Source organism: Carcharodon carcharias, chromosome 20 (assembly GCF_017639515.1).
Source record: "Carcharodon carcharias isolate sCarCar2 chromosome 20, sCarCar2.pri, whole genome shotgun sequence".
NCBI classification, from domain to species: domain Eukaryota; kingdom Metazoa; phylum Chordata; class Chondrichthyes; order Lamniformes; family Lamnidae; genus Carcharodon; species Carcharodon carcharias.
This window is the reverse complement of record NC_054486.1, coordinates 95,907,075-95,931,552: the sequence shown is the minus strand read 5'-3', so window position 1 is coordinate 95,931,552 and position 24,478 is coordinate 95,907,075. Positions and strand designations below refer to the sequence as shown.

Below are 24,478 nucleotides of genomic sequence, written 5' to 3'. Positions count from 1 at the left end.
GCTCACAGGAAAGAAACCTTGCCTAATGTTTCCTCTCTTTAATCTGGAAATATTATAGTGTCGGAATATTAGCACCAATTATAATTCCCAAAGTGCATGGCATAGTATTGAAAGGGTCTAGGGATTGAAGCTAGGACCTTCTGGTTTAAAAGTCTCAGTACCACACTTACCCTGTGAGTATCTGGGAAGCCCCTGTCTATATAAATTTGATTTTGTTAGACCTGTACTTTATTTTAATACATAATGATGTGATTGTTTAATTACTGAGTCGCCTGCACTATCTAGAACCTGTGCAGTTGTGCCTGTACAATGCTGGTTATGTTGCATAATGAAGATTTAAAGCCATTGATTGGATGGCTCACCTTACAACAAATATCGCACTGGGAAAGAACTGGTCATGGTCATGTATCTAAACAGCAGTGGATCTATCCGCAGTTTTTTTTTGAAAGAATCCGCTTGAAGATAACACAAAAAGATGCAGTGAGAGAACTAGTACCATCACCGTTTACCAAAGCTTGTGGTGCACTTGGTGAGGATTTTAATTGTCATTTGCTACCCAAGCTGCCATGGCAAGGCTCCACCCTAAGTTAATGACGGCCAGAGCCCTTTGAGGAGGAGATCTGCAGAGTGACAACACTCACCCAGTGATGCGGGGAGGAGTCAATGGCTTAGGGAGAGAAGGAAAAAATAACTGCAGGAGAGAGAGAGAAAAAGAAAACAAAGGAAAAGAAGAATAAGATTCTGTCTCAACACCTCAGAAGGGAATTTTACAGTTCCATTAATACTTCACAAGCCTCACCTCCAAGGCTTTACATGACCTGTGAAGTGTAAAACTAACTTCTGAGTATGATGCAATGGTTTTGCTGTGTAGGGTCCTATTAATTGTATGAGGACAGTGGAAGAGAACAGCAGCAAAACATATTGCACAGAATAATAGGTACCTGGGGGTGAGTTATCAGGCTGTAACCCAATTAAGAGGTTTGGATGACATCATAAATCATTACAATGAAACCTGAGCAATTGATAAACATGATCAGAAGCCTGAGATTGGGCTACAATCTTTTAAATGTTTTTCTCTTAATTTATTAGAAAAATATATATATATTACAGGTATGCTGTCAACATCAGCTGAGTTGTTATGGGCTAATAGTATTCTTCAGTGTGCGCTGTTGGACTTTAATGAGCTCATGTGACTCCTAGAATGATATTAACAACTCTTTGTGATGTAATTACACCATCATGTGACTGACAGAAGGGTATTACAAGGTTGCCGATTTAAAGAAGGTTGTAATTTTATTTGTTTCAGAGGCTGCATCATAATTGCTTCATTCCTTTACTGCACTCACATAATACAGTAAATTGAAAGATTGTGTGGTTCTATTCATTTCTCTAATGCTATATTTGTTCTAGAGCTTTACTGGGTCAAATGAGGATGTTGTTCCGTGATGCTGCCTAATGAGACTTTATATGTAAACTGGATAGAGTCAGTGTTGACAAGCTATTCACCCTTGGGAGGCATCACAGCCAAACCCCATCCCACCTTCACCTAAGACCCAGAATCGGGAACTGCTGATTTTCTTTTTCTTCTCTCCTTATCACAGAGTTTCTGAGGGCTTTCTTTTAGTCGCTGTTTAAATGGTGATGCTAAAGAAGGCAATGCATAAATGTTTGGCACAAAAGTGTCCAAACACAGTGTAAAATCACAGGTAATATCCCAGTCATGTGCTGAAACTGAGCTTTCACCAAGGAAGACAATCCAGTCATTCCCTTCAAGGATCGAGAATTTTCCAATGGAAAGGATTGCTCTTAAAGTGGAATTGTTCTCAAGAGGATTTTTGCATTCCGCAGGGATTGCCATCAGCTCCATACATACAAACAAAAAGCTGGGGTAACTTAACTCTTAATGGGAAGCTGCTTTCAAATGGAGGAACCTGCCCTGTAACATTTTTAGAAGTCAGAACAAAAGAGCATAGGTTACAGAGGATAGAGCGAGTTCCTAAGTAAACAGTTTACAGTGGAATTTCTAGGCTGAGAGGTGTTTGATTCATGTGAAGTTCATGTGCTGCTCTGAGACGAGTGATGGACCCCAGAAACAGGGTATGTTCTGTAAACAAGCACTCCATTCCATTCTGATGTCACAGATCTAAGCTCCTTTCCCTCCCACTGTGACGGTGATTGATTTCATGAGTTCACTCCTGTTGGCTTCCAGTATTCTGATAGGACGGTGTCAGTTTAGCAGCTCCTCCCACACTCTCTCTCTTTCTGCCTGCTTTCTCGATTCTTGTGTTTTGTTCTCTCCTTCCATGCATCTTTTCTTTCCCTTGACTTTTCCAAGTTGTGTGTGTGTGTGTGTGGTTGTGTGTATGTGTGCGTTTCTTTGAAAAAAAATCTTCTCTTTGTGAAGAAGGAGGCAAAAGGACAGTCAAGTGAGTGAGAAAAATTGCGATGTTTTGGTCAGAATTCTTTTTTTAAAAAAGCATAATACATGACAGCGCTCAAACACTGCTGGCAATTGGGGCTGTAATTAACTGGCGCTGTAAATTCTAAGCTCTACAGGGCAATCTACATGAGCGCATTGTACCTGACTCACATGAATGTGTGCTATGTTGGCTCTTGCCAGTAGCAGTCCCACTCCACTTGATTTATTTTGCTAGTAGCCAAACTCAGTAACAAAAACGAAGGCAAGGTGGCTGCCAAAACGTCAACAACAACAAAAAGAGAGACGATTTCTGTTAACTAACTGCAGTTCTGAAACGCTGCCGGCAAAATCCGCTGCAAAATGGTTAGTGCCCATTCTGAACCGTGCAGACTGGCTTTTGTGTAAATAGTATTTAGTGACTGAATATGCGTGGTGGAAAACGATGCCAATATAAACCCCAAAATTGCAACAGAAATAAAAAGAGGAAAGCAAAAGAGAGAATTCCAATGCATTGTGCCAAAACTTCGAAAATGAATATTTCTACAGTGTATTTACAGCTTTAAAACATTACTCATAAAATTCACATTTAGCACTCAGTGCCAGTTCCACACTGCCACAAATTAGCCTATGTATATGCGTGTACAGTACAATGTGTTATGATTGACTGGGTGACTATGTGCGATGTGAGCTGCTTGCCAGCATTTACCTTCTTTTGTTGCTGAAATTGAACTGGAAGCACAGAAAAAGAGCATCACACAGACCAAAAAAAAACTTCTGAGATTGTCAATAGCTGCTGGATTTACATGGAACATGTGGGCATTAGCTTATGTGTTTATTATACTGGAAGAGAGAATATTTAATCAAGGGAGTTCTGCCAATGCAGCCCGTTCGTTCCTATTTACAATGAGAGGTGTCTCCTTGTGTTTTAAAGCAGAAGGAATCCACTCTGTTAAATGGAGAATGATTTCTGTATTGAAACATTCTGCAGCTTTGAAACGTTATAGAATATAAAGAGTGGATAATTGCCATCACCTCCAGGGTGATAGCATAGAAAAAGAAGCTGGTTTGTAAGGTTTGCAAAGATTTTCTATAATCCTGTTTCAATTCTGATATTGAGAAATACAAAAAGTCCGAAGTTTTATTTTAAACACTAATCATTAAGGGTTTGTTTCTTTTTGGATGGTCCTCTTTGTGGTCAGCAATCAAACCATCCGACTATAAGATGACGCTCTCAGATTTGAACCTGTGAACATCTGACAAATAATCCATCTAGCACTTGTGACACCAGCCACCACTACACTTTCTTCTTCCCCTTTAAATACACACATGCATATTGCAAATTAGAAACAAACAGTTATGGTAGGAAGATAATTTCATCAGTAAACTACTGGAAATTGGTTGCAACTTTACAGACTATCTTGCCTCTGAACAGCAACGTTTAGACCAATGGTGCATATTCTGACTGAGCGAATCATTGCACAGTGTCATTTTTTTTTGCTTCGTGAAACCTGGATACTTTCATTGCCAAAGCGCAATATCAGGAAACTTAAAAATAAAATGCATTTCTGCGATAAAGTTTGAAAATATTACCCTCCTAAAAATTGCAGTAAGCGACTTCTCCACTGAATGGGTAGCTGCTGCGATTGGATGCTAACTGTAGTCACTGCTTGAAAGGAAAATAAAAAATCATTTCAGTAATGCTCCTTTTAAAAGATCGTTCCCTTCTAATAGACTAACAAATATCCAATGGTTTAGCTGGTGCCAGTTTTCAACTGTGAAAATTCTACTGTATTGTGATTAAGTGAATGAGTGTACAATGTAAGCTCTTAACGGTAAAAGCTCCTATTTAGTGTTTTTTTAAAAAAGCTCATTGCATTTACTTAGAGTGATGATTACCAATGTTGTTACAAGTAGGTATTTTTCACTGCGTAGGTTAGTCTGTGTGTCTATTGTCTTTGAATGAATGTCTCACAATATGAGCTCTAGGGGTGTGTGTGTGTGTGTGTGTGTGGGGGGGGGGGGGGGGGGGGCTGGTGGTGTGTGTGTGTGTGTGTGTGTGGGGTGTGTGTGTGTGTACTTACAACTGCATAATTCCTAAATTGATCATGCTACAGGATAGGATGGCAGAAAATATAACTTAGAATTTGAACAAACAATAATTTGAGACAAACAATGTCTACTTTCCTCCCTTCCACCTTAACGTTAAATACCTTCCTTCCATGAGCAGCATAACAGAAAGCTGGAGGAAAATCAAATTACTCAAGTCAATTTTGTCAAATTAGTCTGAATACAAAATTTGGACTTAGCACTTTATGACTGTGAACAAGCCCTGGACCAGCTGTACCAAGTGAGCCTGCTCTCCAGCTCACGTAACCGAACTCCTGAAAGTAACAACCCCTAATAAAACCAGGAGAATGTGGACAGAATTTGGGAGGGATTGCGAGGCAATTATCTGACCAATAAACTAAAAGGACTGATGTTCGAAGAGTTTAGGACATAATCTTTTGAAACCTCCTCCCACCCCGAGAATCAGGAAATCAATGACTCTGTTGTTATTTGAAATGGATGGTGGTCCTGCTCATCATGAGGATGACCAGTCAGGGGTTATTCGTTTCCTGTGGACCATGTCACGACCGTGTGGCCCAGCCATTGAATTGTGGGGCTTTGCACTGTGCGGGCATTTGAATGGTCACCAGGTTGTTGCTGTTGATGCTATGGTGATGCTGTTGTCAGTGCTGCATCATAAAGCTGTCTACAGCATATCATGATATCGAACATCACTCTAGCCAACCTGCCACAGACTCCCCCGAGCAGTATTTCTAAAAGGCACTGGATGCATCTTGCAACAGTTTCAACAGCAAGGTTAAAAAGTGTAAGTCCTGGGTGATTGCTGTAATCTCTTGTGTAGCAGTTGTGGAATGGAATATTAAAAAAAATGAAGCGTTGATCGAAAGGAAAGTTGGTAAAAGTTTGCAGGTTTTATTTTGTAGCATATTCATGTACCTTTCTCCTTCTCTGCTGATGACTAATCTTCAAATTTGAGTCCGTGTCAGCGGGACAATGGGGGGAGATCATAGTCCAAACCTGATCTTCAAAGATTTAAAAAAAATGTATGCATTATGCCGTATTACCACCTTAACCCTTTGTGGGTTTCTGTGCGTAGCTGATGGCGAACACCATTAACAGACGAATGATTCAAAGCATTTCACATATTGCTACTCACGGAAAATTGATCAGCAGGGAAAGCCATCCGTCCAGTATGTGTTGTACAATTAATGCAGGCGCAATACTATAATGAACGCCAGGAAAATTTGGCTGCAAGTAGCTGGTGCCAATCGTGTGCTGCACATGTCAATCTATGTGTACGTACTTTTATTTGAATTGAATGCCTGACAATGCGATTTGTTGCCAGAAGTAACCTCCTTTAATTGGAGAATAGAAACAAACATTCAAGTCGCAGCATATGTTAAAAACTGCTGCTTTAAAACATGACGAGCAAATGCTAACATACACAGCTGTTGCCAGTCCTGCAGGGCACAGGTTAGATGCATAGCATCTTAAAATGTGCATCCTTGCCAATTTTAGTGGTCTTTTTTAATTGTAAAAAGAAAGGACGAGGGAAAAGAAAATCTTTAGTATTCAGAAAACTGAAAGCAAAAACAACACTAGCAAAAGAATACAGATGTAAGGAGCTGTTCCCAGTTTGGCAATATGCAGATTAGCTGTACTCTACTAGGATATGCGTGTGTGGAACTCCATCTCATGTCAAACTATCTGTTTTTAATTGTATGTGGGGAGAGAAACAAATATACCATGCACTTAATTTATTTTACAACCCTAGTTCTAAAACATCCAGCTGCATGTACATTAGGTGCTGTTGGCTAAGCAGAGCACAGTATGGAATTGCAGCGCACTGAATTCAATGTATAATAGAAGTTATTGCAAATAAAATTCTCTGTTGTGGTAAAATAAGACCAATAATGATCCACAGCATATTAAAGAATAAAAACACACAAATGAAAATATTATTGCTAGTGAAGTACTTGATAGCCACAGTTGAAAATTCGTAGACTCCTATCTAGAGATAATGATTATAGATGTTATTATTTATTTCTCTTTTCCCTCTCTCCCCTCACCCCTAAGGTTACCAGGGCTGCCCTAAAATACCCAGAAATTAAAGAGTCATCTCTTGGACACTGCTGCAAGCAAAATCATCGAAGGCATTACAAAAACTGTGTGTTTCTCTCAATTTCTTTAAACATTTTCATTTATCCTTGATAACGTTATTGGAAATGGTAGGTGCTGGGGAAGAGGCTGTTTGACTGGACGGGACAGTTGATGGTGGGATATCATGATAAAACTTCCAGGAACACTGTACATCCAACCAGAATTGGCAACCCACTTGTCTGGTGCCCCATTTCATTCTCAAACTGCTAGCAGTCAGTTTTCCAGATATCCACCCACGGAGCCATGCAACCAGGTGGAGGTACCTGGAGATAACCTGCTCTCCAAGTTCCATCACCACCCCCCTTCCCTACCCGCCACCCCCCACAACAGAAGAATCATTCACTTGAGAGTTCTCCCTGTCCCAGACAGCCATGGTTGCAAACTTTGCCAGATGGCAAATTGGAGGTGTTGGCACCCTCTCCCACCCCCCACCCCTCCCCACCACCACCAACTCCTTACCCCTGTTGGTAAACCGACTTACAGGCCAGGGTGGTGTACTGGCAACCCCTAGCCATGGATTTCAGGTTCAATCTTGGAGGAACTGATGGATGAAACACACTGTGGTATCTATCAGTCTACCATCTCAAGAAGGAAGCGAAATTTTCCCCTGCCACCCACCGCCCACCGCCCACCCCCAGCATCTCCGCCACATTGTCAGAACCTTTTTAGCTGGTTTGTGATAAAAATGACATTGACGGAAAGGGGGCAGAAACAAAAAAAGCGCCTTTCAAACACATTGACTGGAGAAGCAATGGAAATGGCAGACACCGACCTCTGCGTGCTACTTAATTACCTTTCAAATAAATTCTTTTTTTGGGGGGTTGGGGGGGGGGGTGATAAAATAACTGCTGCCAGCCACAACACGGAAAGTTAAATGATATCAGTACAAAATGTCTAAGTCTGCGTGTGAGCTTGCGAACGGAAGCCCCCTATTTAAAATCAACACAATTCATTTAGTCAGAAAGATGATTGGAAAATGTTGCTATGAGTGGCTATTAGCAGTTTAGCACTGCTCAATTTAGCCCGCGTCTGTTAGTTTTTGATTTGTGAGAGGGAGATTATACTTATGTAATAAACTAACAAATATGCTCTGGTGTTAATCATTCATACCTAACAACGAAGTGCATGTTTCCAGTAAGGCTGCACATCTCTATCTGTGTGTGTGTGTATGTATGTATGTGTGTGTGTGCCCCTTAATGCTGTTAAATAATTTCTGCTATCGAGAGTCAAACTCCATCCGCGGGAAAAATAACCTGAACTTTTTCTGCTCTTCCCACTAAATCAGATCACGGCGATTTTAATGTCCGTTAGCGGTTTTTTTTTTGGTTAAGGATTTTAGCTTTTGAAAAAGGTACGCGATTTTTAAAAAAATATTTTTTGGGAAAAGAAAAGGAAACTGTTTTACACAACGCCAGTGGGATTGCAGCTAAAGATATTACTGATCAATAATGAGGTGTGGCTTTGTACAGACGAGGTATCTGTGTTTAATTAGCAGTCAGTGGCTTCGTTTCTTTCGCTGCTGATCATGTATAGACCGTCGGTGAAGAGATGATCAAATTTTACATATTTTGCCAAAAGCATCAATTCTCCCCACCCACCCCACCCCCACCAACCTTCCCCATCATAATTAATAACGTGTGTGGTGTTTTTACTGAATACACAAGTTAACCCGTGCACTGGAGGCAGCTCAATCCTGCTCTCGTTTCTTGTTAAGATCGAAAATCAAACTCTTCAGGGAAAGAAATATGCATGCGGACACTCGCTGAATGAGTAGGGCTGCTCCCAGATCTTTGGATGGAAGTGTGCGCGTTATGTGGGACTGCGGCTAAACGGATCCTTCTACACAGTTTGAGCGCTTTGTAGATTGTTTCAGGGTCCAAAAAAAAATCCTTGCAAATGTACTTTTAAAAAAAAAGGGCAGGGAAGGGGTGGGAGAGAATCGGACGCATAGCAGTAAGTGGCCGGTGCGCTATGTCTAGATATTACTAGTGAATGACTACCAGTAGCAGATCTTAGTTGGGGAGGGGAGGGTAAGCAAGTCCTCGTCCATGTCTTTTTATTTAAAATAAAAAAAATCACAAAAATACATCAAACATTGGAATAAACAGTTGTTGCCAACTCTGTAATTCTCAGATTAGCCCGTGTGTATGCATTGTGGGTGAGTCACTATCTGTACAATGCGTTCTCTCTTGCCAGTAAGCAATGCAATGCAATGTATTTCCTTAAAGAAAAAAAAGGACTGCGAACATAGCATTAAGTAGCTGTTAGCAGCCCTGCGCTTCTCAGGTTAACCGATGTGTGCGTGTGTGCATAATTGCAGATGAATGACTACCTTCCAGTACTGCTCCCCCCCCCTCTCTCCTCCCCTTTTAAGTTAAGCCCTTATTTTAAAAATACCAGTTCTTTAAAAATAAGAAATAAAGAACGCACTTGATTCGGAAAACCCAGCATTTTTATTTTAAAAAACGAACCGCGAGCACCTTTGAGTGCCAGTCAGGGGCAGTCCGACTTAACTTTCAAATCCCAGTGCTAGAAAGTTTGGGGAAATTAAACATCTTTCTTTAGAAAAGGCTGGCACACAATGAGCAGGAGGGTCAAGCTAGGCTGGTGAGAGGAAGGTCGGGGGGTGGGGTAGGGGGGAGAGGAGTTTATTTTTAAAATATATCTTACATATACTTCGAAGAAAAAATGCCACTTTTTAAAGGATAACATGCGAATTGCAGAGGAGACAATAAAAGGGAATTTTTTTTCTAGCGATTAAAAATGTTTTTTTTAAAAGAAAATATGCGTGCAACTTGCAAAAGATACTGAAATAAAAGGGAAGATTATTTTTACCACCCAGGGATGAAAAAGTGCATTTGTTGTGTGGAGTGGGGGGTGATTGTTTTTTTGGAAAAGAGAGAGGGAGGGAGAAAAGGGAGGAAGGGGGAGGGAGAGGGATGGGGGGAGAGAGGAGGAGGGGGAGAGAGAAAGGGGGTAGGGAAGGGGAGGGAGGGGGAAGGAAGGGGAGGGAAGGAGGGGAGGGAGAGGGTGGGGGTGAGGGTGGGGAGAGGGAGAAAGAGGAAGAGGGAGAGAGGGAGGAGGAGAGCATGAGCCAGGGAGGGGGAGAGAGTGGGAGGTGGGGGGGAAGAGAGCGGGAGGTCGGGGGGAAGAGAGCGGGAGGTCGGGGAGAAGAGAGTGGGAGGTGGGGGGATGAAAGTGGGTGGGGGGGTGAGAGAGCGGCAGGGGGAGGGAGGGGGAGAGAGAGTGGGAGGGAGGGAGGGGGAGAGAGAGTGGGAGGGAGGGAGGGGGAGAGAGAGCGGGAGGGAGGGAGGGGGAGAGAGCGGGAGGGAGGGAGGGGGAGAGAGTGGGAGGGAGGGAGAGGGAGAGAGGGAGGGAGGGGGAGGGAGAGCGGGAGGGAGGGGGAGGGAGAGCGGGAGGGACAGAGAGGGAGAGCGGGAGGGAGGGGGAGGGAGAGAGGGACGGAGGGGGAAGAGAGAGCGGGAAGAGAGAGCGGGATGGAGGGGGGTGAGAGAGCGGGGGGGGAAGAGCGGGAGGGGGGAAAGAGCGGGAGGGAGGAGGAGGGGGAGAGAGCGGGAGGGAGGGGGAGAGAGTGAGGGGGGGAGAACTGGAGGGAGGAGTGGGGGAAAGAGAGAGAGAGAGAGGGAGGGAGGAAGAGGGAGGGAGAGAGAAGCAGGGGAGAGGGAGAGGAGGAGTGGAGAGGGAGGGATGGTGAGAAAGAGCCAGGAGAGAGAGGGAGAGAGAAGGAGGGTGGGGGGAGAGAGAAGGAGGATGGAGGGAGAGAGAAGGGTGGGGAGAGAGAAGGAGGATGGAGGGAGAGAGAAGGGTGGGGGGAGAGAGGAGAGTGAAGGGAGAGAGAAGGGTGGGGGGAGAGAGGAGAGTGGGGGGCGAGAGAAGGGGGGAGAGAGAAGGGGCAGGGAGGGGAAGGAGTGGAGGGGGAGGGTGGGGAGGGTGAGAATGGGGAGGGAGAGGAGGGTGAGAATGGGGAGGGAGGGGAGGGTGAGAACGGGGAGGGAGGGAGGGGAGGGTGAGAATGGGGAGGGAGGGGAGGGTGAGAATGGGGAGGGAGGGGAGGGGAGGGAGGGTGAGAATGGGGAGAGAGGGTGAGAAGGAGAGGGTGAGAACGGGGAGGAAGGGGAGGGAGGGAAAGGAGGGGAGTGTGAGAATGGGAAGGGAGGGGAGGGTGAGAACGCGGAGGGAGGGGAGGGTGAGAATGGGGAGGGTGAGAACGGGGAGGGGAGGGTGAGAGTGGGGAGAGACTGTGAAAGCGGGGAGGGAGGGTAGGGTGAGAGGTAGGGTGAGAGGGAGGGAGAGGGAGCCAAGAGGGATGACGAGAGGGATGTGAGAGGGAGGGAGGGAGAGAGGGAGGGATGGTGAGAAAGAGAGGGTGGGGAGAAAGAGCGGGAGGGAGGGGAGACGATGTGGGAGAAGAGGAAGGGGAGAGAGATGGGGAGGGGAAGAGAGGATGGGGAGACAGAGGGAGGGAGGAGGTAGATGAGTGGGGGGATGGAGAGAGAGAGAGAGAGAGAGGGGAGGTGAGATCAGGGGTGTTGCTGCTCAGGTCCAGCCCGGGCGAAGCGAGTAGTTGGGGAGGTGCGGGTGCGGGTGTGTGTGTGTGCGTGTGAGTGAGGGTGTGAAGGTGGGGTGGTGGTGGGTGAGGAGAGGTGGGTGGTGGGGGTGGGGGTGGGGGGAAGAGGTGGATGGTGGTGGGCGGCGGGCGGCGGGCGGCGGGCGGCGAGCGCTCCCGGTGCTCGCTCCTACAGTGCGATGAGGCGGCCAGTAGTAGCCCCCATCGAGCTGGCGGCCAATTCCATCGGCTTTTTTTTTTTGACGTTCAAGTTCGCGGGCGGGCAGGCGGGCGGGCGCGTCACGTCCGCACTTGAACTTGACTGTGTTGCCTGTGCGTTTGTTTGTTTGTGTGTGTGTGTGTGTGTGTGTGGAGGAGGAGGAGGAGGAGGGGGAGGAGGAGAAGGAGGGGGTGGGGGGAGGGGAGGGGAGGGGGGGAGTGTGTGTGTGTGTGTGTGTGTGTGTTTGCTGCTGTAATAGTGTGAGTGTGTGTAATGTGTGAGTGTGTGTGTGTGTGTGTGTGATAGCTGCTCTCTCTCTCTCTCTCTCTCTCTCTCTCTCTGACGGCCATCCCATAATCCATCTCCATCCGCCATCTTTGCATTATTTCCAATTTATTTTCTGTCAGGGGCTCTGATGAAGATATTTTTCTCTGGAGTCTCCGGCTTTCCGCTCCAGATGTGACCGACTATGTCTCGCCGCAAGCAAGGCAACCCTCAGCATTTAAGTAAAAGGGAATTTTCGCGTAAGTAACCATTCAAAAAAAAAAAATTTTTAAATTAAAATAAAATAAAATAAAAGATAATTAAATAAAACAACCCTCTTTTTTTTTTTTGCCTCTCTCTTCTCTCTTTTATTTTAAACCCCCCACCCCCCCACCACCCCACCACCACCACCACCACCCCCCCCCACCCCACACAACTTGGGGAGGGAGGAGGAGGAGGAGGGGGGGGGGGAGGAGGAGGGAAATTTTAAAAAAAAATAAATTTAAAAAACAATTTTTTTTCCTGGTGTTTTATTTATTTTGTAAAAAAAAATTGGAAGAAAAGAATGTTTTCTCTCTTTTTCTCTTTGAATTTGTATGTAAACCGTACATAGATATAGATATATGTGTGTGTGTGTGTATATAAATCGTTAAGAGCGTAATATTTATCTTTTGGAGGGTTGCACTGTGTTGTATTTTGAATAATGTTGGAGGTGGAATTGCCCAGGATGACAACAAACCCACCGAGAGACTTTTAAAATTCTGCGGAGTTTTATTTTGAGGAGCCAAATCATTGAAGATCTCCAGTCGGTTTGTGAAATTCGCAACGCGGTTTTCTCGCTCTCTTTTTTTTTTAAGCAAATGTGATGTATTTTTGTTTTCTCTCCCTTTTTTTTTTACTTGTTTTTTTTGTGTGCGGGGTGGGTGGGAGGGGGGGGGGGTTGGTGGTGCTGGTGGGGGTACATTTATTTCGAAAAATAAATGCTCTCCCGTGCATGTGCATCTATTTTGTTTTTTCGTTCATAAGGAGAAGTGTCACAAGCGGGTCTCTCTCTGTCTCTGTTTTAATTTCGCTTTGCAACATTTATTGGAGAAGTTGAAAATGATTATTTTGCTTTTGCATTTTTCTTTATATTTTGTGTGTGTGTTTGTTGTTTTTTTTCGCTTCCCCCCCCCCCCCCTCTCTCTCTCTCTCTCTTTTTTCACCTCACCTCCTCCTTCTCCCCTTCACCACTACGACTACTTTGGAGTTGGATGGAGAGAGAGGGAGAGAGAGTTTGGGGAGGGAGGGAGGGAGGGAGGGGGGGGGGGAGAGGTAAAAGAGAGTGAATGAATGAGTGAGAGAGTGTGAGGGGGAGAGGAAGAGAGAGAGAGAGTAAGAGAAAGATTTGTTTTTTTTTTGGGGGGTGGAAAAGTTTGTGCAGCAGTGCGTTGGAGTTCTTTCTTTGCATTGATCGTTGCGCGGGGGTCCGTTTTTTTTGGGCTTTAATTTTCTTTTTGAAACTGGTTGGGGTTGGTAGGTTGGGGGAAGAGAGAGAGAGACAGAGAGAGAGAGAGAGAGAGAGAGGGAGGGAGAAGGTGAAAAGAAATTTGAAAAGTTGCAAGTGGCGCGTGGAGCGGACCCAGCGCGAGCGCGAGCGCGAGAGAGAGAGAGGGGATGGAACGCGGCGGATCGCAACGTTCCAAACGTGGCCAAATAAGGAGAAAGTCGGAATATTTATGGTTTTTTTATTCTGCTTAAAAGAATTTAAATAAATATATTCTTCCCCCTCCCCGAAGTTATATATATATTTGGATAAAAAAGAGCATAAATGCGCTCCGCTGCAGAGAGAGCCTGCGATCTAAAAGCAACCACCCCCCTCTCTCTCACTCTCTCTCCACCTCTTTCCTTTGCAAACAAGCGATCAGGTCTCGCTTCTCATTATTATTATTTATTGGGGGGGGGGTTGGGGGTTGGTGTGTTGGGTAGTTGGTTAAGGAAGGATTTTATTTTAGCACAGAAATTGCGGAGATGTTTTTTTTTATTTTTCTTCCTTTTTTTTCTCTTTCTCTCCCCCCCCCCCCCCACCCCCACCCCCACCACCACTTTGGAAATAATGATTTGCAATCGGATCTTCTTATTTTATTCGCATGGAAAGAAAAGCAATAATGTTATTCTTTCCCCCCCCCCACACCCACCCCACACACACCCCGCCATCACCACCACCCCCCCCAAAAACCACCTCCTCCTCCTTCTCTCCCCCCCCCACAACAACCTCACTCTCCACTTCTCCCATTGCTTCTGTCCGTGCAAAGGTCGGAATATCATTTTCTTTTCAATGAAGAGCGGTTCCATTTTTCTTGCAAACTGCAAAAAAAGAGAGAGAGAAAGGTAAATGCGTTTTCTTTGAATACGACTGGGATTCTTGGAGAGAGAGAGAGAGAGAGGAGGGGGGGGGGGGGGTTCGCATGCATGTTGGCTTTGGAGATATTGGTCACTTTTCTTTCATGCAACCAAAATGAAAAAGAGAACATGCTCGGACTTCCGAAATGGATAAATCCAGTGCGTTTTTTCTTCCATTTATTATTATTATTATTTCCAATTTATATATTATGCATATCTGCGTGTGTGTTAAATACACGCTCCTTGCATGTTGCTGTCTTTATGAGTGGCAAAAAAAAGCGCACACTTCTCTGATTTGAGAGATCCTGTAACTCGTTAAAAAGGTAAATGCATGTGAGACATTTGCAATTCTTTATTTTGGACAGCGGTGATATTCTTTTGGGGGGGGTGGGTGGGTGGTGGAGGTTAAAAAGGGGAGGGGGGAAAAATAAAGGTTTTTTTTAAATTCTATAAATGATTCCGCCCCTGACCCAGTGAATGGATCTTTTTTGTTAAATTAAAAAAAATAATTAACTGATGGTAAATCGAAATGCACGTTCCTCTTCCCCCCCCCCCTTCCGAGATTGCATTTATTTTAATGCATAATTGCGTGAGGAGGTATTTTGGTTTTTATTCCACCCCCCCCCCCCCGGAGCTTGCTCTTCTCTCGCTGTCTATCCCGGCTTGGGAATGTGTGGGGGAAACTCGCGCTCTCTTCTCCATACCTTTCTCCAGTGACAGAGAATGAATGCCAGAAGCCCGATTGCAAATCCAACCCCCCCCCCTTCTTATTTATTTGCGCCGTGTGCGGACACTGACCGCGTTTTAATGCCACTTAATGCAATCCACAACTTGCATCCACCCGCTGGACATTGCAGGATACAATCTAAGTGCTTTCAGTTTACCCATTAATAAATCGCTGCTTGCTACACAGTCGCCGGGCAGTCGATGCGTTGGGGGGGGGGGGGGGGGGGAGTGGTTGCGGAGAGAGAGGGAGCGATTTAAAATTCAGTCTACAATATGTATATATTTTTTTTGGCATGTGTTTAGACTTCTATTTTTTCCTCAATGTTGAAGTCCCATGTTGCAGGGCTGGTTGGTTACTGAGCGGCTGCAGGGACGCAGGAGGGTTAGACATTGAACTTGGGCTTGCACTGGGTCTGAGTTAGACTCCTTGGCTGCCTTTGTTATTGAATAAAGGGTTTGACTGGGGTGGAGGAGGAGGAGGTTGGGGCAGAGTGAGAGAGAGAGACAGTGTGTGTGTGTGTGCTTGAAATTCCCATTCAAGTTGGGATGGATAGTGCTTTTGCTTTGCAATGCAGTGAGGAAGTGTGCATCCTACGTCTGCTTTGCAAGAAAAAAAAACTTAGCAAATAAACAAATGCACCGACGGTAATGAGTCAGATTTAAAGATAGTTGTAATTGTAATAAACTTTGTCCAGGATTCCAACTTAAAGCGCGTGGGTCCCGCGCTGGGGGGACTGCAGTAACGCTCGGCCGCCACGAGGGGGCGCTCTAAGTCAACTCATCAATGCCTGCGAGTCCGGAAGCCTGCTCTGGTGACCAGTCCCATTACCTGTACACTAACTACTGCCACACCGTACATTATATACACTTCTTCCAAGTATAAAGCATTTGCTGCAGCATTCATTCCACTGTTGCACTTCCCTCGGTGTGATATATTTTATTTCCGAGCTAAATTTTTATTTCTGAGAATGCTTATGCTACCTTCTGCAATTCAAGTATATATGTGTGTGTATATATATATATAATATATATCTCTGTATATCAACTTCTGGCACAGCACAATTAGAATCAGTTTGGTGAAAGCCCTAAAAGACTGTATTGATCTTTGGGTGGAATTTCAATCATTTCACAGACAGCGGTTGGGGTGAGGGGGTTGGGGGGTGGGGGGTGGTGGAGAGATTGTAATTAAAATAATGGACTGAAACATCCAAAAGCAATTTTTTTGATATTGTTCTTATTTGAATTAATTTAAACACTGTAGAGCACCACATAATGAAAATGTGAAATGCATCGTCCTGTCCTTTTAAAAGAGAAAGATATCTGTTGTGTTTGTGTATATGCATGTGTATGGCTGGGGAGACAAATGTTTGCCATATCTTCAAAAATATTTAGGATGCTGCAGTGATCTGGTTTACTTTCACTGTGGATATTCTGGTGGGGGGGGGAGGAAGAGAGAGCTGTGTTTGAAAGCAATAAATGCATTAATTTTAAAAAATATATGTTCAACTTCGCGATAGCAGGCATTTAAGACAAATTGAGATTGTGTGTGTTTGTTTTATTGTGGGTTTCCTTAAACTAGCAAAAGCCCAGGCCAATGATGAAAGAGAGAGAGAGAGAGAGAGCACTTCGACTTTTACAGAAGCGAAAGGCTTCCGAGCGTCAACCCGTCCATTGTTTTTGTGATCGTAAAACCCAGGAATAAAACAAAAAGTGCCTTAAGCAAGTTATTTAGAAATAAATTAAAGCAGAGGGGATACACTTCAGCAGTTGTACACACGTCAATGAGTAGGTTAGATGAATATCATCATTTTCTTGCTAAAGTGACAGCAGATGTGAGGATTGATTAATGATAGAACAATCACAGAGTCTATTTGCCTTTTTCTGTGTCTTCTGATATTAAATATTGTATGTTTTATTTTATGAATCAAATGCAGATTTTTTTTTGTTGCGTGGAGTGCTGGTATTATCTCACGGTTGCATTGCATGTTGTTGTGAGTGAGAAATATATGCCGCTCATTCAGACTTATATAGGGTTTTGTTTTCTGTAAATAAACAAGACTGCTCTGTCTGTACAAATCTATTTGTACACTCCAGTTTGTTGGATCAGTTTTGCTGCTGATTAATATTCCTTGAGAACCTGTTAAGGGTTTTCAAATGATGCAAAAAAAAATCATATCACTGAAATAATGAGGCTTCTTGTAATCCTGTGTCAGAGCAAGTTGTTAAACTTTGAGCGACTGTCTGTGGAGAGCACTAAAATGTTACGTGCTTGTCGGTACAATAGCCGGGGAGCTGAAAGGAGGCAGATGAATCAGAACATTCCTATTCATGCTTTGTCTTCCCAATCTCTCTCCCTCTCTCTCTCTCTCCCCCCTTCTCTCCTTCTCCCCCTTTGTTGTCCCTGCTTGTTAATTGTACCTATCAATGTAGAAACCTGAATACAAAATTTCAATGTGATGTCCCCACTCAGCAGTGTAACTAGATGAAATGACTTGTCCAGTTTATTTGCATGGAGGCAAAAATAAAATTGGTAATCGTTTTAAAGAAGGACTGTAACAGCGTTATCTCCAGCTTAACAAAGGGCCCCGTAAACCACCAGTTGTGGTGTTTTCATCTTAAAATTGTGCTTCTTGACATTAAGCTCTTATTTTTGGTTCTGAGGGAGAGAAAATTGTTCTCCTTGATTACACCCCGCTCGTGGTACAACTGAACGTTGACTTGTCACTAAATCCACACAGGTTTATAATGCAGATTTTGGGGAGGGGCAGGGTGGGTGTGGTGGCGGGAGGGGGGGGGGGTGGGGTGCATCTTAGCTGTTGAGCCCACTTACCTCTGAAATATAATCAACCTTGGGTTTAGTGAATGACTCCCATATTTAACACAGGAATAAGCCCCAAGCCAGTATATCAGTAAACGTGAAATTAATCTGAATGAGGCAGAGGTATCATCGACGAATTTATCTGGATTTCAGATAGTCCAGGGTGCTCATGTTAGAAAAGGTCCTTTTTTGTAGGTCTTTTTTTTTTCATATAGAGTTGTGCCTGAGTACCTTCTATCTGGTTCCCTGTGTCTTGTTTCACTGACTGCTGTGTGCAAGGTGCAAAGATATATATATATATATAAAAAAATAAAGAAAATGCTTTCCTGGCTCTGCTTTTGGGTTTTTTCCTTCTTGCAACTTCCTTATTTCATGATTGCAAAATTTAAAAAAAAACATTTGTTTGAGCTGAGGAAGGGGCCAGTAGAGTTTGGAGCTCATGTCTGACCTTCTGTGCAATTTAAAAATTGTATGCAAACTTATAAATGGGGGACGGTGTTATACAATGAAACTCCAGCTAAAAGCAGCCTCTCCTTTTCTCTCTCTCTCTCTCTCTCTCTCTCTCTGTTACTGCGCGAAGCAGAGGCTGACCATGTGGAGACGGCGAGTACGGACGAAGAGGACGCGGTCATGGCTGGGCCGGGCAGTGGCGTTGGCAGCGGTGGAGACCACGACCTGCTGACCTGCGGGCAATGCCAGGCGCACTTCCCGCTGGCCGACATTCTCGTCTTTATCGAACACAAGAGGAAGCAGTGCAACGGCGCAGGCATCTGCTTCGAGAAGCCAGTGGATAAACGTAGCCCCTCTCCCCCACACCCGGAGCCCAGGAGAGTGTCTGAGCCCGTCGAAATCGGCATCCAAGTCACACCCGAGGAAGATGACAGGCTGCTAACGCCTACGAAAGGAATTTGCCCGAAGCAGGAGAACCTTGCAGGAGGTAATGCGTCTGGTACCACTCAACGTACTGATAATTCCTCTGTGTTTGTTCCTCAGTACGGATTAACATGTGGGTACAGTCACAGTGATAGTTCCCCCTGTCCCCACTCCACCTCTTCAGGTAGATGCAGCATTTTACTTTAAACCTTCATGGGCTTTTCAGAATTTCCTACTCTCCTCAATCTGTATAGAGCCTAAAAATACACAGGGAAAAGGAAAACGTGTCTGTCTGATGTGCAGTTGCTTTCCCATGTTCCTACCTACACTGTATATAGCATGTATCAAGAGAATTGTCTCACACACACACGCACACACACACACATACATACTATAAATAGATAGGAGGAGGTACAGTTGGCCCTTTGTGTGTTTTTATTTTAAGCATTTTCAGAGCTTGCTGTTTTTATACATAATTTCATTGCTGTCACTACAGAGAGGGCTCCTGGGATGCCTGCACATTTTTCAGTGTAACTCCTAGAGAAGGGATTGCTTTAACTGTTAACAGTGCTGAGTTTAAATCAGTAAGTGGTGACGTGATGCTTGGTGCTTTAGGGGTTAATAGGATACTGATTGTGTGCGTGTGCATTTTTTTTTAAAAGTGCCAGTACTGATTCTTGTTTGCTGTCATGTGGGGACTGATTTTACAGGAGGAATAAAAGAATTCGCAGGTTGCATTCAGAACCTAAAAGGAGAGACTGGCATTGTGTTGGCTGAAATATCAACTGGGATTTCAGCTCTATCTTTCCTCCCTGCCCCTGCCCCTGCCCCTGCCCCTGCCCCCAGTGAAAGCTTTGCCTGACCAGGAGTGAAAACTTAAACTTCATTCAACAAAAAAAAACTATAAGTAAACAAAAGTTAGGCCTAAGCTGGATGGTTGCATGTCGATGTTGACACTGTTTTCAAGCTGGGCTTGTAACCTGCAAGTCTTTAGGGGAATGGTTGAGTGATTATGGTACTGGACTAGAAATCTGCAGTTAGACTGTAATTTCAGATCCTACATATAACAATTTGTGAAATTGGATGCGCTGAACATCTGGTGATTTGTTGTGGGGGTTGGTGGCGGAGGAAAACAAACAGCCCCCAGGGTGGCATTTGGATTGACCAAGGAAAGGTGACATGGCACGGTCAATCTACGCTCTCACCATCTTAAGTACACATTCTTCAAAACCAGTGAGCTGTCCCATGGGGTGAAGTTTGGTAGTGGGTGATTCACTGACTCGCTTGAGGTTTTTCAGGCTGTTGTGATCAGGACCGCTTTGCTTTTCTTGTGCTGCACGTGCGTGTATCCGCTCAGGAGTACACGTTTGTCTGCGTTGTTCTCTTACGTAAGAAGTGTGTGCTGGCTTATCTTGCAGAATGTCACTAAACAGCAAATCGCAGAAGTTTAAACAAAAGACTCCACACATTGCTGTGGACTTCTGCACTCTTCATCCAGAAACTCCTCTAGCAGAATGCCACTTTTTAAAAAAAAAGTGTAATATATCTTCGTTTTTTTTAAAGCTTCTATAGGGATTATTAGCATCGTTGTGAGTGTAGACATTTGTTCGTATGTTAGAATGTTCTTTAAAGGAAAAAAAGAGTTGAGACATAACCAGTTTGGCCATGACCTTGTTGAATGGTGGAGCAGGCTCGAAGGGCTGAGTGGCCTACTCCTGCTCCAAAGTCTGATGCTCCTATTGTAAAAAATTTACTATAAATTGGAATGTTATAGAATTTTTGTTTTTGAAGTTTGCAGCATATTCATTGTATGAAGTGGAATGAAAGATGGGTTATTTTGGTCTTTGCTGTGGAGTGTGGAGTTATAAATTTGCAAGTAATATTGGGAGTGGTGGAGTACCTGTCTCGTTTTGTTTTTTCACTGCAATTAGCAAACCTCTGATGCTTATCGGGGTCTGCAAACAGAAAATCAGTGAATCGGTGACTTGAGCCTGTGCTTAAGACAGTGTGATACGTTTAACTCTTTCACATCATCTATGTACCCTCTCCCTGACCCCTCACATGCAAACATACATATCATAGCCAATTCACCACCCCCTCTCTCTCCTTCCCTCCTTTCCCCCATCTCTCTCTCTCTCTCTCTCTCTGTCCCACACATACACACACACCCTCTTGCAGTTTCTTTCCACCCCTGACGCTCATGCGCACACACATATACCCTTAATTACCTTCTCCCCTTTTATGTCTGTTAGTTACTCATGCAAGCACGCAGATACATCCTTGCCTTCTCCCCGTTCTCTCTGCCCCTCTCTGTCACACACACACATTCGCATGTCATTGCCTCTCTCCCTCTTTCTCCCCACCACCCTAAGAACCTGTTGGTGGGCCGTTTTGTTAAGTTGAAAAGAGTGGGTGGGGTACCAGGCAGATTTAGTGTCTACGGGTGAGGGGCTTATCCAGAAATCCCAAAGTTATAATGAAAACAGAATGGCCCTCTTTACTTCCCTTTGATGCATTTGGCAGTCAGAGAACTCACAAGCCCAGTGTTTTTGTTTGTAATGGTTTGCCTTAGACTCACGGGGTGTCCTTTTTTTCAAAAAAAATGAAAAAGCAACTCAGAGTAGAAAGCAACAGTTTAAAAAAAATGGTTTCAAGTTTTTCACTAATTGACATCATGCAAACGTTTTTAGTTTAAGAAAGACAAATTTGTTTTTTTTAAAGCTAAAAATGCTTGTATTGAGACAGAGAAATCTGATAACTGTCAACAGCAAATTCCAGGCTTTCACAAAGGAGATGAAACTGTCTAATCGCTACTTTTCTTTAATGAAATAAATTTTATGAAATGAAGTGTTAAAGCAGGCTAATTATTGTGATGCTGCCGCTAGTTCTGCCATTCCTCCCTCACCACTTTCTCCAAAGTGTTCTCCCATAATTTGCCATTGCTGTAGATTATCGCTCCAGGGAATTAAACAGAAGGACTTTAATTATTGCGAATTGGAGAGTATCCTAATATCTAGACATCCACCTTTTGAAGCTGGGATCAGTTTAGGAGTTAGGAATTCAGCAGGAAATGAGGGATGTCAACACCGCAGGGATGCACTTTGTCCAAGGAAAGTCATTTTGTATTTAAAATGCAGTCTGTTGTTGGATGTCAGATACAGTTTGGTGCTCAGCACTATATTGCGTCTATTTGTTTACAGTGATGTAGGGAAAAATATTTTTACAGAACTTTGGAAATATAGCTGTGGAAATGTGCCAGCACCTGCCGTGTGATTCAGTCTCTTATTATTTGATTTGACACGCAGTGTTCCTGTTGTGCTTGCTTACACCTTGCTTCACTGATGGGGCTACTTCCTTTGTGCTGTGGCTGCACTTGAACAAATAGGATAAGATTGTGGGTTCAGAACTGAAAGTAAAACTTGGCCAAGTTGAACCCCACATGTGTCTAAACAGCCCGTGTTCCCACAGTTACTGCTGTATTCCAAGCCCCTTGATTGCATGATAGCTCTGATTGTAAGAAATCTGCTGTGTTCCTGGGTGTGCCCCTTTCTGCATGTATCCATGCGCATACACACAGACATATTCATAGACACAGGCTTACATATGCTTGCTCGCTCTCTCTCTCACACATACACACACTCACACTCATACACAGATGTACCCACAGAGCCATGCACGTTCATGCAAATATACAAATGCGTGCTTATGTGTGTATTCACACCCACATATTCTTTATTCTTTCATGGAATGTGGGCATCACTGGCAAGGCCAGTATTTGTTGCCCATCCCTAATTACCCTTAAACTGAGTGGCTGGCTAGGCCATTTCAAAGGGCAGTTAAGAGTCAACCACATTGCTAAGGGTCTGGAGCCACGTGTAGGCCAGACCAGGTAAGGATGGCAGATTTCTTCCCTTAAAGGACATTAGGATGTATGTAGACATGGACATTCTCACAGACACATGCTTACATATGTGTGATCTCTCTCTCGTGCTCTCTCTCTCTCTTTCCCCCCTCTCTCTTTCCCCCCCTCTCACCCACACACACTCTCAAACTCAGAGAGACTTACCTTGACACACAGCCACACACATGCTACATATGCATGCTCTTTCACAAATGTGCTCATACTCACACAGACACATTTATACACACACATCAAGGCTCTGATGCAGCCTTATGATTTATACTCTGCTTGCCTTGTCTGGACACAGTTGGGAACCCTGGCACATTTCTGGTGCACACCAGAAACATCTGATTCGTGCTATTTGTCTTTGCAAATTGCATTTCAGAACTGAAAGTAAAACTTGGCCAAGTTGAACCCCATATGTGTCTAAACAGCCCGTGTTCTGCTCCCACAGTTACTGCTGTATTCCAAGCCCCTTGATTGCATGATAGCTCTGCAGCTTAGCCCCACCAGTCAGTGCAGTGGAACATAGCCAGCCTTGAGTAAGCTTTGCTTGAATTCCCGGCCTCAACATCAAAGTTTATTTATACATGGTGGCCCTGATATATACATGCTGAGACAGAAAGGTGAAAAAGGAGACTTATTTACAGGGGACATAATTAGACACAGGAAAGCAAAAAAGCTCTGTCTATCTATCTGTCTATCCCATTTTCCTTCTCTGTCCATGCCTCTGCGCCAGCCTTTGTTTCTCTGTTTCTGTTGATAAGAGTTGCTCTATGTTTGTGCCTGTTGATGTCTCTGTCTGTGTTTGTCTCTCTGTTGCTGTCTCAGTGCCAGTTTGCATTTCTCTCTCTCTTTCTCTCTCCTGCTGATTCATTTTTTTTTCTTTTCTTTCTCTCTTTCCCTCCCTGTCCCTTTCTATTTCTTCATCCCTGTATCTATCTCCCTCTTTTATTCTCTTCTCTCTCTCTCTTGCTGTTTCACAGAGTTAGTTGCCTTTTTTCAAAGGGTTGTTTTTTTTGAGTTTACTCCCTGTCTGTTGCAGAGGAGGGACTGGAGGGAACAAATTGAGAGGGGGGGGGTGAAGGGCCATGTGGAACATCGTAAAATGATTCATAACGTGGGACTGTTTGCCTTTAGAGGCGCTCGGTGATGGAGTTTGCTTGAATTTGTTGTTACTCAATAGATCGGAAAGCATTTTCTGTTGAGTTTCAAGTGGCTTTTGAAACACAAATGGAGAAAAAGCAGGCGGTATTACTCGAATTTCCCCCCCCCCCACTTCTGTTTCTTCTTGGAACTGGGCTGCATTCTCCTTCCCTCTATCTCTCTCTCTCCATTGATAGATACACACACACACACACACACACAAACCCAACCCCACATACACAAACCCTTTGGTAAGTTCAGTGACTTAACCCTGGGGAAAGGTTCCACCAATCTTCTGTCTTGCTTAAGTGGCTGTCTGCGTGCTCAAAGAGCACCAAGCGAAGATTAGTAGGATATTCAACGGTGGGAGGCAGTGCAGGCCATGAGCCTGAACCTGTTTCGATGTTCACAGGCGTGCGCTTAGCTGTGGTAGGGGGGAGCTATTGATGGAGGGTCCTTGGAATAAGGAATGGGAATCCTGGCTGATTTTCTCCCCATCCTGGGTACACTTGCACTAATTTTCACAAAGCACCCCACTACAGCACATCCCCCCCCCCTCCACCTCACCCATGAGCTGCCTCAGCCATATTGCACCCGAGATTGCGTTTTCCGTGCCCCTTGTACTCCCCAGCACTGTGAGCTACTTCATCAAGCATCCAAACGTACAGTGCGGAAGAAAATAAAATGTTTCCCTCAAAAATTCTCCTGAAAATGTCTGGGGTAATTAGGAACTCCAGGAGTGGGATGGTTAACTTGGAGGGGGTGCTGGAGGGGAGGGGAGGGTGATGCTGTGCTCAGATGGGAGATCTTAGACTAACTTAAAAAAAACTCTTTGATCTCTCTTTATGTTTTCATCAGTCGGAGGCACCCCCCAATCTCTGTTTTGCCCGCCTCCTCCGTCCAAAGCCCTCCAGTCCTGTATAAAACCTGCTGTA

General features: G+C 44.3%; 1 protein-coding gene across 7 annotated transcripts in view; it reads left to right on the top strand.

Moving 5' to 3' along the window:
• Positions 1–11,693: 11,693 nt before the first annotated feature.
• LOC121292261 (B-cell lymphoma/leukemia 11B-like) overlaps positions 11,694–24,478 on the top strand; it is a 162,212-nt gene continuing 149,427 nt past the window's right edge. For 4 of the 7 annotated variants that reach the window (XR_005946247.1, XM_041214054.1, XM_041214051.1 and 1 more), the window contains exons 1-2: positions 11,694–11,957; positions 18,204–18,560. Coding sequence is in view for 6 of the 7 variants with exons in the window: in XM_041214054.1 (XP_041069988.1) it covers positions 11,903–11,957; positions 18,204–18,560 (412 nt within the window). In the remaining variant the exon portion in view is untranslated. Of the gene's footprint in view, positions 11,958–13,919; positions 14,068–18,203; positions 18,561–24,478 lie in introns of those variants that run through there. The other 3 variants (XM_041214052.1, XM_041214053.1, XM_041214055.1) reach the window with 3 other exon arrangements.